The sequence below is a fragment of the Belonocnema kinseyi genome, chromosome 4, assembly GCF_010883055.1.
Source record: "Belonocnema kinseyi isolate 2016_QV_RU_SX_M_011 chromosome 4, B_treatae_v1, whole genome shotgun sequence".
Lineage (NCBI taxonomy): Eukaryota > Metazoa > Arthropoda > Insecta > Hymenoptera > Cynipidae > Belonocnema > Belonocnema kinseyi.
In genome coordinates this window covers 80,291,001-80,305,399 of record NC_046660.1, presented here as the reverse complement: position 1 = coordinate 80,305,399, position 14,399 = coordinate 80,291,001, and the positions used below count along the sequence as shown (strand labels likewise).

Sequence of the window (14,399 nt, the reverse complement as noted above, 5' to 3'; positions counted from 1 at the left end):
TATTGTAAAATTTCCAGCTAATTCCCAGAAAATTACTACTTTAGTGGGTCACGTGATAGCATCTGTTATAGGTTAGTTTTGGCGGCAAAGTTCGTATGACAAAAGATACTGGAGTTAATTTAAGTAAATAATTTAATTTTGCTATTTCGATATACTTTTTCAAAGAGTCAAATATAATAAGAATGTGTTTTTGTTGGAATACCAGAAGTATAAATCCAAGATACATGTATTTTTAAGTAAATTATCGTAAAGTTCAAAATCATTTTTACCTAGCCTAACCTCAGACAAGTCATGTGACCTGACTGTGACCTGTCATGTTAGACTGATGTAATCTATTCATAGTTGAGTTTTGACGTTTCTGACTTTTCTCGGAAAAAGTGCTCTTGTCAAAAAATTGTTTTTCTGATATATTCTCGATCAAATCGGTCTTAATTTTTCAAAATGAACCGGCTCTTTGGACGTGCGAAGCCAAAAGAACCACCACCAAGCATCACTGACTGTATCGCTGGAGTAAGCACAATTTAAATAGTAATTTTGTGAATATCCTAACCTCAAAGTGTGATTCATGGTACTCATAATCATTTTCCGTAAATACTCAAAATAAGTTTATTTAAATTTTACTGCAGATTATTGCAAATTTTAATCACTTTATATAAATTATTTTTTTATAACCAGTCATTCAGAGTAGTCCGGAAAATGATGTAAATGCCTGATGACGTTTTTACACCATAGAATTAAAAGATATTTTCAAAATAAGTAGAAATTCTTTCTTTATTTTTATTCTATCCTCTTTAATGGTTTCGTATTGTTATCTCAGCAAAATTATTGAGATGATGTTCTTTATTTAAAATTATGTTGGAGCTTTGGTGATTATAAAATCGTAATAGAAACGTTTCAAGGTCAGATTAAAGTTGTCATAATTTTAAAAGTTAGGCAAAAAAGTATTTTGTCAATCTTCGTCTGTAGTCCAGTTGTAGTAAATGAAAGGCGATTGAAAATAGTAATAATTTAATGTAAAAATGGAGTGTGTCTTATTCATCTTTTCACCTTTTTTCAATGTAAAAACTAAAATTTTATACAAAATTGCAATTTTCAATGATTTGGAGTTAATTCGTGCTAGCTGAAATGAGATGCAATGTTTTTAAGACCAGGGAAAACTCGCAAAAATACAGTGCATTCATTTTATGGTCGGTAATTTGTTAAATTCTTATAATGTTAGTAGAAGAACATATTCAGTTAGGACTCTATGGGAAGTCTTGTAGCTTTAGTTTTTCCAATTTTAAATTGTCACTGAAACTTTTTAATTTTGATGGTTTAAATTTGGCAATTTTAGTTTTTCAAATCTTGTATTCTTTAATTTTTGAATACAAAATGTTAAAAAATTGAAAATGTACTATTTTGTATGTTTATTTTTAAGTAGGAAAATGAGTCGCTTTTTTTTAATTGTTTGTGCCCTGTTCATAATGTGTCTCAAATTGAAAGGATTTACAATTTAATATTTTTAATATGAAGTATTCACAGTTAAATAATTTTTTATTCATAACATTACAAATTCAATCATTTTAACTCGAAAAATGATAAGTTATATTATTTTTAATCTATAGAGTGTGAAATTCAACAATTGTTGTTTGTATCTTTCTACAGATTTCTCATATTTCTGCAAATTGAATGTTCTAAAATTTACGTAATAAAAAGGGACATTTTCAAATTGAAAAGCTTAATTATTGATTTAATTTACGTTTAAAGTATTTAATATTTAAAAAGAAACTGAATTTTTAAGATTTTGGATTTGAAGTCTTAATAAGTGTTGAATTAAATCATTCAAAATTTCTTGAAATTAAATTGAAATCGCTTAAAGTTGCAGAAATAGAAATCAAAGCCTTTTAATACTTGATTAACTATTATTTCGAAGCGTGGGAATTTGCAAAGTACTAGATTAAAATTTTTAATATTGAATAATTAAAAATGGGGCGCATTTTGAAATTGAAGACAATGTAAATTCAACCATTAATATACAATTTTCGTTTGAAATCTTTCATAGCTGAATAATTTTAAAATGCAGATCCTAACAATTTCGTGATTTTACTTTAATACTTTATAAATTGCACAATTTTAAACATTGATAGGCCGAATTCATTTCAAATTAGACAGGCAGTCCACGCAGAATCATTTGCCTCTCAAATATGTTATTTTCAAACGGATTCAGAGAACAGCTTTCTTACCGATTTGTCGAAAATTTTTGTGACAAAGTTGTGAGTTTTTTAATTTAAAAAATAAAAACGCGATTTATAAAAACATTGTGAAAACTTTGGTTCAGAGTATGATATCTTAAATCTAATATTTGTATTTGCCGTTTTATTTCTGATTTTAATATAATTTCCATCTTATTTAGAAATCCATTGGAAGATTTAAAAAAGTTAAAAATTGACTAAATGGTCATTTCGTTATTTCAGAGGTTTTTGCGAGAATATGTATCAAATCCTTTCTAATTTATTCTTTCTTGCCAAGAAAATTGTACGGTGTCATAATAAAGGAAGAACAACAGAATTCAACAGTTTCAACAACTTTTGGATCAAATTTTTTTCATTGTAGTCGATATTTTTGAAATAACTGATACTATTCGTTTTTCTATCTTATTTCATTCCTATTTTACTACCAATTGATTAAAACTGTTAAATTGAGTTAATCAAGAATCATACCATAAAATTATATTGTCAAGAAAAGGATACATATTTTCGTGAAAATCTCGAAAATACGCGAGATAGGAAAAAGTGTCAAGTGACATTTTTCTAGAACATGTTTAGAGAAAAAATTTTCTTTATCTGATATTTTTCGTATCCTGTATCGTTGTAGCAAAAAACGTGAATTTTCGTTTTTCAGACAAAAAGATTCTCTCTTCTCTTCAAAGCGCGGGCTAGACAAAAAACGCTGGATTTTTTGAGTAAATTTACATTAAACATTTTGAGACAACCTGCTGCCATTTCGTCAATTTTAATCGTTTTTTAAATTTTCCATGGATTTCGAAAGAATAAGATAAATTTTGTGAGATTAAAAAAGAAAATGGTAAATAGATATATTAGATAAAAAATAAGACACTTAAAAAAGCTTTAAATATTTGAAAAACAAAATATTTTGCATCAAAGGCCGTCCCCATTTCAAATTTAAATTCTAATTTTCATCTGAAAGACTGAATAGGTTAAATAATTAATTACAATTGTTTTAGATAGAAAATTTATAAATAAGTAAAATTTCCCATTGAAAGCCTTTAATGTTTTTTTTTTGTAAATGAGTCAATAATAAATTTGATTTTTTTTCTGTGAAGACCTGGAAATAAAAATGCTTCTATTTTTATGGTCTCTACCTAGAGTTATTCGTAGAATTTTGAATACTCTTTTATTTTAAGAGTCTTTTATTTGTTATTTTAACCTCTTCAAACTTCAAGTGTAGGATTTTATTGTTCCGCATTAGATTTCGCAATTTAGATATTCCTATTTGAATAGATACTTCAAATTATAAATTCGGTTCTGTGGGCTTGAATTTTAAAATTTAAATGACCGGGATTCGATGGGTTAATTAATTACTCCTGCAATCTGGTATACACTTTCTCTGCAATCTTATACAATGATGTGCAATGCTTTGTAATCGCTTGAAATATTTTACAATACCTTCTAATCCTGCCGTACGAACAAATATGATAGAAAATTCAGTATAGGCCTATACTGAATTTGTTAACATCTTTTCGGGTTTCTAAAAAATCATCATAGAAAATCATTATAAGAAAGTCAGCATAGGAATAATTTCGTAACAATTTCACGACATTTTAAGGATTTACAAACATATCAGGAGGTTTCAAGGAAACCCAAAGATTTCAACAAATTTCGTGGGACTTCCATTTTAAACAATTTCAACGGTTTTCGAGAGATTAAAAATATTTCCTCGGATTTCAAGGAATTTCAAAACATTTCAAGGGATTTTAGAGAATTTTTACGTTTTTCATAGTTGTCAAGGGATTTCAAAGAAGTTTGTAGGATTTTCAAATATTTCAAGGAATTTCACAGAATTGAAGGATTTTATTAAATCTCCAAGATTTCAAGAGATTTCAAAGATTTCTATGGATCTTAACGTTTTTTCTTGAGAACTCTTATGAATAAGTTTAATTCAACTTATATTCAAGGGATTTCAATTGATTTATACTGTACGAAATAAATTAAGTTTCATTTCAAGGGATTTTGTAGAATTTTACAACTTTCAATGGATTTGAACATATTATGTTAACAGATTTCAAATATTTTGAATATATTGAAAAATATTTCCAAAGGTATCAAGGGATTTCAAGAGAGTGCAAAAAGTTTACATATGGATTTCAATACAATTTGAAGATATTTTAAAGATATTCAGGGAATTTACAGATTTTTTCTGCGTAAATTTTCTTGTATTGCAGCTTTTGTACTTTTCACAGTAATTCCTTTAATAATTTTCTATTATTAATTCCAATGTCAATTATCCTATCATTGTTTTACGTATAATTTCTTTACTATAATGAATTCCCTATAATGCATGGAATCTTTTGTAATTTGATGCAATCCTATCTAATCTAGCAATTTAGTGTACACCAAAAATCCGAGTAATTAACCACTCGCCCGGAAAAAATGGTCTAAACCCGGAAAATTGTTTTAAAACCCGGAAAGTGAGTTTAAGAGATATCGATTAATATTAACCTGTGCATCAAAGGTCATGAAGTTTCCCATTGATTTAAAATTGGAAAAAAGGCAACCTCTTGCATATTTTTTTGACTTATACATTTTTTCGGTCACTTATTTGTCACCTATTTTCGAAATAAATCACCTATTCACCTTTTTAAACTGTAATAGATTCTGTGATGACGAGTTGAATTTTTTTCTTTATATTGTGGTGTAATATCGTACATTTTTCGGACTTTTGTTAAATCAAATTACTTATATAATATTATTAATTTGAACTTAATTTTTAGGTCGACAGTAGAGCAGATTCAGCGGAGAAGAAAATAGCGAAGTTAGATTTAGAGCTTAAGAAATATAAGGACCAAATGGTCAAAATGAGAGAAGGACCTGCGAAAAATGCAGTGAAAGCCAAAGCCTTGCGTGTTCTTAAACAGCGAAAAATGTATGAGTCCCAAGTTGATAACTTGAGGCAGCAGGCTTTTAATATGGAGCAAACGAACTATGCTACACAAACCTTAAAAGACACTCAGGCTACTGTCGTTGCTATGAAAGATGGCGTGAAACAAATGCAGAAGGAGTTCAAAAACATTAACATCGATCAAATAGAGGTAGAGTACTTTAATCCTATCTAAAAAAAGTGGTGTAACGATATATCTCAAAAATATTGCAAAAATTGTTGTTGAAAACCTGGCTTTTTATTACTGTTAGTTGTTTTACGTCTTAAATTGGAAATTTCGAAAATTAAATATACAAATAATCCCATTTAACAGGATTACTATAATTCAGGAAATTCTGGAAAGTCGGGGAATTTAAAACTGGCCAGGAATAGTCACGGTATATCAGGGAAAACTTGAAAGAGTCAGGGAATTTTTTGATAAACTGAAGTTGTAGTTTATAAAATTCAGTAAATAGAATTTTTTGATTACAGTTCTTTGGCATCCTCCTAATTTGCCGAAAATGTCATTATAATCGTATTTAAAAATTTTATTTTTAGTACAAAGAAAATTGTAGAAACTCGAAACTTTAAGATAAGAATATTATTTGCCAGTTAGTCGCTTATAATGTCTAATTTGTCAATAATGGGCCTTACAATTCATATACTTATAGTGCAGGTTTGTAATTAAGTTTAAAGAATGTCTCAAATTGTGTTGAGTAAAATAATGATAAATTTATTAGTATTCAGTATATGATATTTTAAAAACTATTTATAATTTCTTTGTAAATTTTTGACTGGCTGTTACGTTATTCTATTCATGATTTAATATATGGTAAAATATATTAAATACTATTACATTTTTAATTTGTTACTTAATACAGTTTGAGGAATTTATTAATCTTAATGAGAGTAAGCATATAAATTGAACTCTCCAGTATTGATAAATTCGACCTTTTATGCAAATAACTGGCAAATTATAATCTCAGTTTGAACTTTCAAGTTTCAAATATCTTGATTATACTGAAAAATGAATTTTCAAATACGTTTATAATTGCATTTTCGGCAAAATTATTGTTAATAATTAATTAAACAGAAAAATTGATTTTTCTTCTCAAAAAGGGTCGATCTTTTGTGTATGTGATGGTAAGGAATTGTAATAAAAATTATTTTAAAACATGTTTTGCAATAAAATTATTGATCTTGTAGGTGTAAAGCCTTTTTTATATCAGAAATAAAAATTTATAACAAGAAAAACACAAGCGAAAATAATAAAAAATATCATAATTTATAAAATTCTATTCCTAGAAAGGTTCTTTAGAATTATATTTTTCTCCTTTTTATGGGAATAGGAGATTGTTTAAATTAAAATTAAACTAAAACCAAAATCAATAGATTTTGAAAGTTCATAATTTTTAATATTTGCAACAAAATCTAGTATTTTAAAACAAAAATCATTATGATTCGAACAATATTTGCAATTCTCAACAGATTCAGGTTGTATAAACTTTTTTCACCGGAAATTTATTAGATAAAAAAATCAGATTTCCAAGAAGATTTACTATTCTGAATTAAATTATCGAGATGCTCTGAGTTTAATAGTTTGTTAAAAAATAAAATTGGTAAGCTTGCATAATTTTGTATAATGCTTTTTGTCGAAAATTAAAATTTGTGTTGAAAAATCATTAGATTTTAAAGAAGATTTATGGGTTTTATACTATGTTAGATTACGTTGCCGTTTTGCTTCATAAACTGCCTTTTCAAACAAATATGATAATTTGAACAAGATTTAGAATCTTTTAACAATTTTTGATCATCTTAGTGTTGTTCGTCGAAAATTGGAAATTGAAACAGTCTCATTCTTATTGCCGTGTTTTAATTTTTTTAATTCCTAATCTTGTTTTTTTGCGATTAAAAAAAAAACTAAGCTTCCTACCAAAAAAATATTCGTAAAAAATTTGTAAATTTTTTTTGTTTGAATAAATTTTGTCTCACTTATTCTCGTAGCTTATATCGTTGTACTCAAATATAATTTTTTTTTATTTTCAATGTTTCTTTTTTAAATAAAGCCAAAACTACTTATCATACAAAAAAGTAATTCTTGAAAAATTTGCTATTCTTTTTTTAAGTGCACAATCTTGTTTTGTTTTCCACAAAATATAGTTATTGCTTTTTCATGAGTTTTTTATGATAAAAATGTGAATTTTCGATTTTTTGTTAAGAAAATTTAAAAAGTTCTTTAGACAATCTTGTAGGGCCTTGAAAAATTAACGTTTTTCTTTTCTGTACTTTTTCCATATCACCTTTTTTTTGGCCTCAAATATTAATTTTCGTTTGGTTTTTTGGATTTTGAAAATTCTATAACTTTAGTCATTTTTATTGTATTAAAAAAATAATGGGGCTAAATTATTCGTATTTTTGTCTGCTATGAATAGCTGTTGAAACAAAGTTCAAATTAAAAAAAAAGTGGTCTAAGAAATTTTCAAAATGCCCTTACTTTTTTTAATTTTTTCAAAAAAAGCTGGCTAACGAACTAATCCTTTCTTTTCATATCCTCATAAAGTGTGCCAAAGGGTAATCCAATCGAATAATTCCTTTAAATGTTACCTTCTTTACAGACTACTACGACAAAAACCAAACCGACGTAAAAACTATTTTTTCTGAGCCAGGGTATCTCAAAATGTCGACATTTGATGAAATCCGCGAGTCATTTTTCACATAAAATCAATACCTTCTCATTAGGATGAAAATGTAAAAATATATTGAAAAAATATTTATAACTTTTTAAAAGAGGATTTACAATCTCACACAATTTGCTGTTATATTAGTATTTTTCGTCTGAAATTTCTATTGTTAATAAAAAAAATCAATAAATTAAAAGAATATTGACGATTTTTCAACAAATTAAGGTAATTTTGGTGTGTTTAACCTGAAATGTGTATTTTTAAATAAAACTCAGTTAGATTTAAATCATTTCCTTAATAATAAAATTTGCAAGCTTAAACAATTTTGGATTGGCTTAGTGTTTTTCGCCTAAAATTGGGATCGTTATTAGAAAAATCGAAAGCTATGAAGAATATTTACCGTTTTTTAACATCTTTACGTTATATTGACGTGGTGCTTAATTTGAAATTTGTTTGAAATTTAGATTTAAGTCAAATAATTTTTTTTATAATAAAATTGGAAAGCTTGAACAATTCTGGATTTTGTTAATGTTTTTTTTCAAACATAGAAATTTTTATTAAAAAATTATTAGATTTCAAAACTATTTTTTTTTAAAACTATGTTAGGTTACGTTGTCGTTTTACATAAAAAATTGGTATGTATTTTAAAACAAAATTTAGAATATTTTAACATTTTTGGATTATCTTAATGTTTTTTATCGAAAATTGGCATTTTTAATTAAATAAAAATGCAAGAGCTAGATTGTCTATACAAGAATATTATGGATTATTTCTGAAGTTAAGGTATTAATTTTTATCAAGAATAAAAATATTTTCCTCGTTTTCTATTATTTTAAATAATAAGTATAATGAAATTCAACAATTTTTTATTAATATTTATTTGATTTTTTAATTGGAAAATTGTGTGAGATAAAGAAAATAATCGCGCGCGCGTGTCTGTTTTCTAGTTATTCGTAATCGTAAGCGAGAGGAATGCCGGTATTTTAAGTAAAGAAAATGGTAAATATTCGAATTTTTAATAATGAATTTTTTCTAGGATATGCATGATGATTTAGCGGATATGTTGGAAGAAGCAAACGAAGTTCAAGAGGCAATGGGTCGTAGTTACGGAACACCTGAAATCGATGATGACGAATTGGAAGCAGAACTTGCTGCTCTAGGAGACGATCTTGCCTTGGACGAAGACACTTCGTACCTCGACGATGCTATCAAAGCGCCGAGTGCACCTGATAAGGAACCAGGAGCTGCTTCCGTGAGAAATAAGGTATTCTAGTATTTTCATTCTAATAATAGTATTCTAAAATTCAGGGCTCGAACTCACGCCACTATTGAAACTTTTTTTCAACGATGCCAATGTTTTGAAAAAATATCCTTAACCCATCAGCTGCTGCAGGTACCGTATGGAACCACGCATTTTATCTCTTTTGAATTAACTAAATCAGTTAAGTTTCAATTAGTTATTTGAACCACTAGTTATTAGGTTAATTAGTTAACTAAGCAAATTAACTAATTGGTTTAAGTTACTTGAAGTAATGTAAGTGAAACATTGAAAATGAGTAGAAAATCCGCGAAAAAAGAAATTCCGCAGCTGATAGGTTAATGCCACTATTTCTAAAGTCTTCACTATCCCTTGGAAAATATTTTTAAACTTCTTTGCTCATCTGGTTAAAATAACCTGTGTGCCATCTCAAGTACAGAATTATCGACCAGAAAATAGTCCCAGACTTGCACAATTTCATTTAGAATACTTGAAATTAATTTATTATTGATTTCTATCTTAGGCTGTATAACATTTCCAACTTTTTAAAGAAAGGTATTTCAAAATTGTACCTTTCTAATTTGTGACAATTGCTTGAAAATTTGAAAGTTAAACAAATTTTAAATGTAATAATTTAACATTCTTTTATTCGGATATTAACAAATTCGTATGTATTTCAATCGTACTTTTTCGTATAATTTCGAAATGAAAACCGTAATTTAAATTCTGTCAAAAGAGAAATTGTGTCAAATTAAAAGAGTCCTTAAAAATGTTCAATTTGATTCAGTCACATGAAGCAATAACAAATATCAAATTAGAAACGTTCATAGTTAAAAAAGCTTAGAATTGATTTTCGCCGATATTCTTTCATTGCGATGATAAATTTCGGAAAATGACAAGTTTAAGAAAATTATATCAAGAGTTTTGTAAACATAAGATAATTTCAGGCAAATTCAGTTACATATTTATTATATATTTCAGTTACAATTACGGAAGTTTCTGATATATTGTATCTAAAACTTCCAAAACTTGTAATAACAAAGGTTTACGTTTCCATAACTAAACTAAGAATGTTTAAAAGAAGAAGTGATACCTTAGAAAAAAGTATTTTATATTATAAAAGAAAAGTTCAAGAAATAGTTTTCGTCAGTTTAGTGAAAAATTCATCTCTTTGATAAAGCATTATTTTTTCTAACGAAAAATTTAACTGTTCAATTTTTGAACATTTTTTTACATTTTCAGACTAATGAGAAGGTATTTGTTTTATGTAAAACTTCACTTTGTCGGTTTTCATCAAATCTCCACGTTTTTTGATTTAAAAAATTTATGTACGATTATTTATAGAGATCAGAAACTCAAACAATTTACCCTGTTGACTTTTTTCTATAAAAAGAAAATTATCAGAGTTAGAGCGTTTTCAAAATAAAGAAATAAAATGAACATTTTTAACCAAATAGCGCATGATATGAAAAAAGGAAAGAGAAGAAAAAAATTGATTTTTGAAAGCCCTACAAGATTATCATAACAACTTTTTTAATTTTGTCAAAAAGTTAAAAATTCAAATTTTGATCATAGAAAAAATAATGAAAAATCAAAAATTCCATCAACATTTTTGTTGAAAATTCATCTTTCTAGTTTAAAATTGCACTATTTCAGTTAAAGATTCATCATTTTAGTTGAAAAAATTAATCACGTTTTTTTGAAAATGTAACTATTTCTTTAATTTATTTTTTTTTTCAAGTATTTTTTTCTGAAAGTATAACTATTCTAATGAAATATTGGATCATATTAGTTGGAAATTTTTCTCTTTGGTTTAACATTAATTTTTGTAACTAAAAATGTAACTATTCAATTTTAGGTAGAAAAATGATCTTTTTTAAAATGATGATTCATTTTTTTTTCGTAGAAATTAATCTTCTTGGTTGAAAATTCAGCTTTATGGGTGAAAATTTAGACATTTTAGTTAAAGACTCATCATTTTACTTAAAAATTAAACTTTTTGGTTTCAAATTCAAATATTCCAGTTAGAAATTCATCACTTTGTTCAAGAATGTAACTATTTCTTTGCATTTTTTTTCTTTGAAAATTATTTTTTTCGAAACTGAAAATGTAACAAACTATTTCAGTTGAATATTCCATCATTTTATTTGAAAACATCTCCGGTTGAGCCTTAATTTTTTTAACTGAAAATTTAACTATTCAATTTTTGGTTGACAATTTATGTTTTTTAGTTGAAAATTTATGTATATTTTGTTGAAAATTGATCTGTTTGGTAGAAAATTAATCTTTTCTTTGAAATTTCATTTTTTTGGTTTACAATTCAAGTATTCAAATTAAATATTCATAATTTTAGTTAAATTTTTTTTGTTGCAAATAAAACTACTCAGCTGAAAGTTAAACTTTTTTTGTTAAAAATTCCTCTTTTTGGTTCAAAATTCAGCCATTTCAGTTGAATATTAACCATTTTAGTTGAAAATTCATCAATCTGGTTGAAAATTTGTTGGTTTTTTTCGTGGGAAATAAAATTTTTCAATGGAAAATTCAACTTAATCATTTTTAGTTCAAAATTGATCTCTTTCAAATTAAATTATTTAGTTAAATATTATTTTTTGTTTAGTTGAAAATTCAACTGTATTCATGTATTTCATTGAAAAGTCGTCTTCTTTGGTTAAAGATTCAACCACGTATTTGGTTAAAAATTCATTTATCTTGTTGAAAGTGCAATATTTCTACTTGAAAAGTTAGTATTTTAAAGCAGTTTAAATTGAATTTAATATATTACCCACATTCATGTTACTTAATCATACACGGAATTTTAAGATTAAGAAAATAAAATATTTTTTAAAAATTATAATTCGAATTCACGAACTTTATGTACCTGGGAAAAATATGAGATAAAAACAAAATTGGAATTGACAGGGATTTTTTCCAGGATTTGAGTAGACACAATATCATGGAAAACATTTTTTTCGTAAATGCGAAAGTAACGTGTCTCATATTTTACCTTGGAAAACAGTATATTCAAGACCCAATCAATTTCGTGACAACACCAGGTTTAGCCCTCATATGACATTTGTCTGATGTACTTTTATACGCGCATGGCGTTGGATTTAATTATCTTCGTTATAAAACAAACAAAAAAATGAAAATTCTTAGTTTTTTCTTGAAACTTTTATTCTCAGTGTTCCTTAAAAAATACATTTTTCCACATCTCATGCAACTTAAGTTACTCATTGGGAATGGTGGTCTACCATTACGCCACATGGTGCCTAAAAATGGAACTAGAAAGAGCAGGTACAATTTTAAACATGTATTTTAATTTTTGCATAAAAGTGTTTTTACGATTGTTTTATGAAGTATAAAACAATGATTGAATGCTAAAAACAAATATTCATCAGAAGACAATAGTTTTAGATAGAATTTCCATCTTATACAGTGAAAAAAAACACATTTTTGTGAAATAGGTTTTAAAAATATACAATTATTTCATTATTTAATGCGAATTACAATTCATTTTAAGCTTAAATAAACTTTAATTAATGTATGTAGCAACAAATTTTATCCATATTATGCCAAGAATACGAATAATAGATTATTGGAATTTAAATACGAATTCTAACCTAACTTTTAGATCAGATTTTTAAATAGTAAATATTTCATGTGTAGATTAATAAAAATTTACTTTGAGTTCATTTTTGCTTCAAAATAAGTCTATTTATGTTTATAATCTTTTGAAAATCACAATAAAGAGAACAATAATTTTTTTTTTTGTTAGAAAAATATTTCTGTCAAAAAGTATAGGTTTACTCTCTATAATACGTAAATTCCGTCTAAAACACTTTGTTTCCGATAAAGCCTTATTTTTATTATCCAATAAGAACTTTCAACTCAAAAAAAAATGTTTAACCATTCCCAATAGGACCTGTCCATCCAAGTTCTACGCCATTTATATAAAAGTTTTGTCATTGACAAAGGTTCATGTGAAGTGAATCCGAGCCCTGTTTGATTGACGAATTCTTGTGTCTTGATGGAATTATATTATTGATCAAACTCTTTTATTTACAGGATGGAGTCTTGGTTGACGAATTCGGCTTGCCGCAGATACCTGCTAGTTAATTATTTCTATGTTTTTGTTTTCAGTGTCTACTCTTTAAAATACATATGCCCAAAGACACTTTTCTGCTCGATACGAGCGACAACGCTTCAGAGCGCACTTGTCTTGCAAAGCAAACAGTAGAGATTTCTCTCATCGTTTCAAAGGCGTCGTACATGCTTTCTATAATTAACGGAATATCTTTTCTTCTATTAATGTGTATAAAATACGTTATTGTGAGTCAAATTTAAGGCTGGATCGGTTTTGCATATTACAAAAAGATATTAAAATAAAATATTAAGCTTATAGTTAACTTTTGTCTTATTTTTGAAAGTTTAGACATTCTTTCTTGGTGGAAATCTAAACTAGACGAAGTCTGGGTTCATTAACAGCCTCTTGATTCTGGAGTTCCGTGTATCCTTCGTAAACGTTGATCGCGGTGCTCCGAGCCTCTCTGAAGTTATCTTCTTCGAAATTCTCGACTTGCAGGTAGTGATGAACATGAGCCTGAAGTAGATTCGATTTATTTAAATTTCATAACAAATTAATTTAAATCTTTCGAAAAAAGCGGTGAAACGAAATATCTTAAAAATCTCGCAATCGTCATTGTCGTTGAAACCCTGATTGGTTTTTTGTTACTTCAAGCTGTTTTTCATCATAAATTTGAGATGTTAAAAATTAAATCTAAAAATAATCTCTTTTACTAAGAAAAATAATAGGGAACGTTATGCGAACTGAGAAACATTTGTGGCTTTCAATACGCCTGCGCGATTAAATTAAAACTTTAAAATTAGTATCTTCAAAAAAGAATTTTAAGATAAAATCATATAGTTTCGAGAACTTAAAATTTCTAAAAATTTCAGGTTTTCTTAGTTTTTTTTACCAAAAATTAGCATTTTCAAATTAAAATCATCATCAAGATTGTCAATTTTGAACAATTTTAATTTATCTCAGAGCTTTGCACCGGAAATGAGTATTTTAAATAAGAAATTATTAGATTTTAAAAATAAGAAAATTTTCAACAGTACATTTTTCGGCTTTATTAAGGTTTTTAACGGACCTTGACGTTTTACATCTAAAATTGGTATTTAAAAAAAAGTAATAATAATAATATTAATAACATTTAGAATATTTGACAAATTTTGGATATTATATAGCCCTTTGCGTAAGAAAATGGTATTTTCAATATAAAAAATTAGATTTAAAAAAAGATTCAAAACTTTGCAACAAT

At 26.6% G+C, this 14,399-nt stretch overlaps 2 protein-coding genes across 3 annotated transcripts in view; one reads left to right on the top strand and one right to left on the bottom strand.

Moving 5' to 3' along the window:
* The first annotated feature begins 327 nt into the window (after positions 1-327).
* Positions 328-13,481, top strand: LOC117170656 (charged multivesicular body protein 5). The gene is made up of 4 exons (XM_033357573.1): positions 328-510; positions 4,991-5,308; positions 8,854-9,081; positions 13,141-13,481. The coding sequence occupies exons 1-4, from the start codon at positions 442-444 to the stop codon at positions 13,189-13,191; spliced, it is 666 nt and encodes a 221-aa protein (XP_033213464.1). The 5' UTR covers positions 328-441; the 3' UTR covers positions 13,192-13,481.
* LOC117170653 (tubulin epsilon chain-like) overlaps positions 13,459-14,399 on the bottom strand; it is a 17,044-nt gene continuing 16,103 nt past the window's right edge. For both annotated transcript variants that reach the window (XM_033357569.1, XM_033357570.1), the window contains one exon: positions 13,459-13,675. In XM_033357569.1, the coding sequence (XP_033213460.1) occupies positions 13,529-13,675 (147 nt within the window). In that variant the 3' untranslated portion in view covers positions 13,459-13,528. The remainder of the gene's footprint in view (positions 13,676-14,399) is intronic.

Coding starts and splice junctions, on each gene's coding strand:
- LOC117170656 (XM_033357573.1), top strand. CDS start 442: ATGAACCGGCTCTTTGGACGTGCGAAGCCAAAAGAACCACCACCAAGC. Junction 5,309..8,853: donor TTAACATCGATCAAATAGAG/GTAGAGTACTTT, acceptor AATTTTTTCTAG/GATATGCATGATGATTTAGC. Junction 9,082..13,140: donor CTGCTTCCGTGAGAAATAAG/GTATTCTAGTAT, acceptor TTTTATTTACAG/GATGGAGTCTTGGTTGACGA.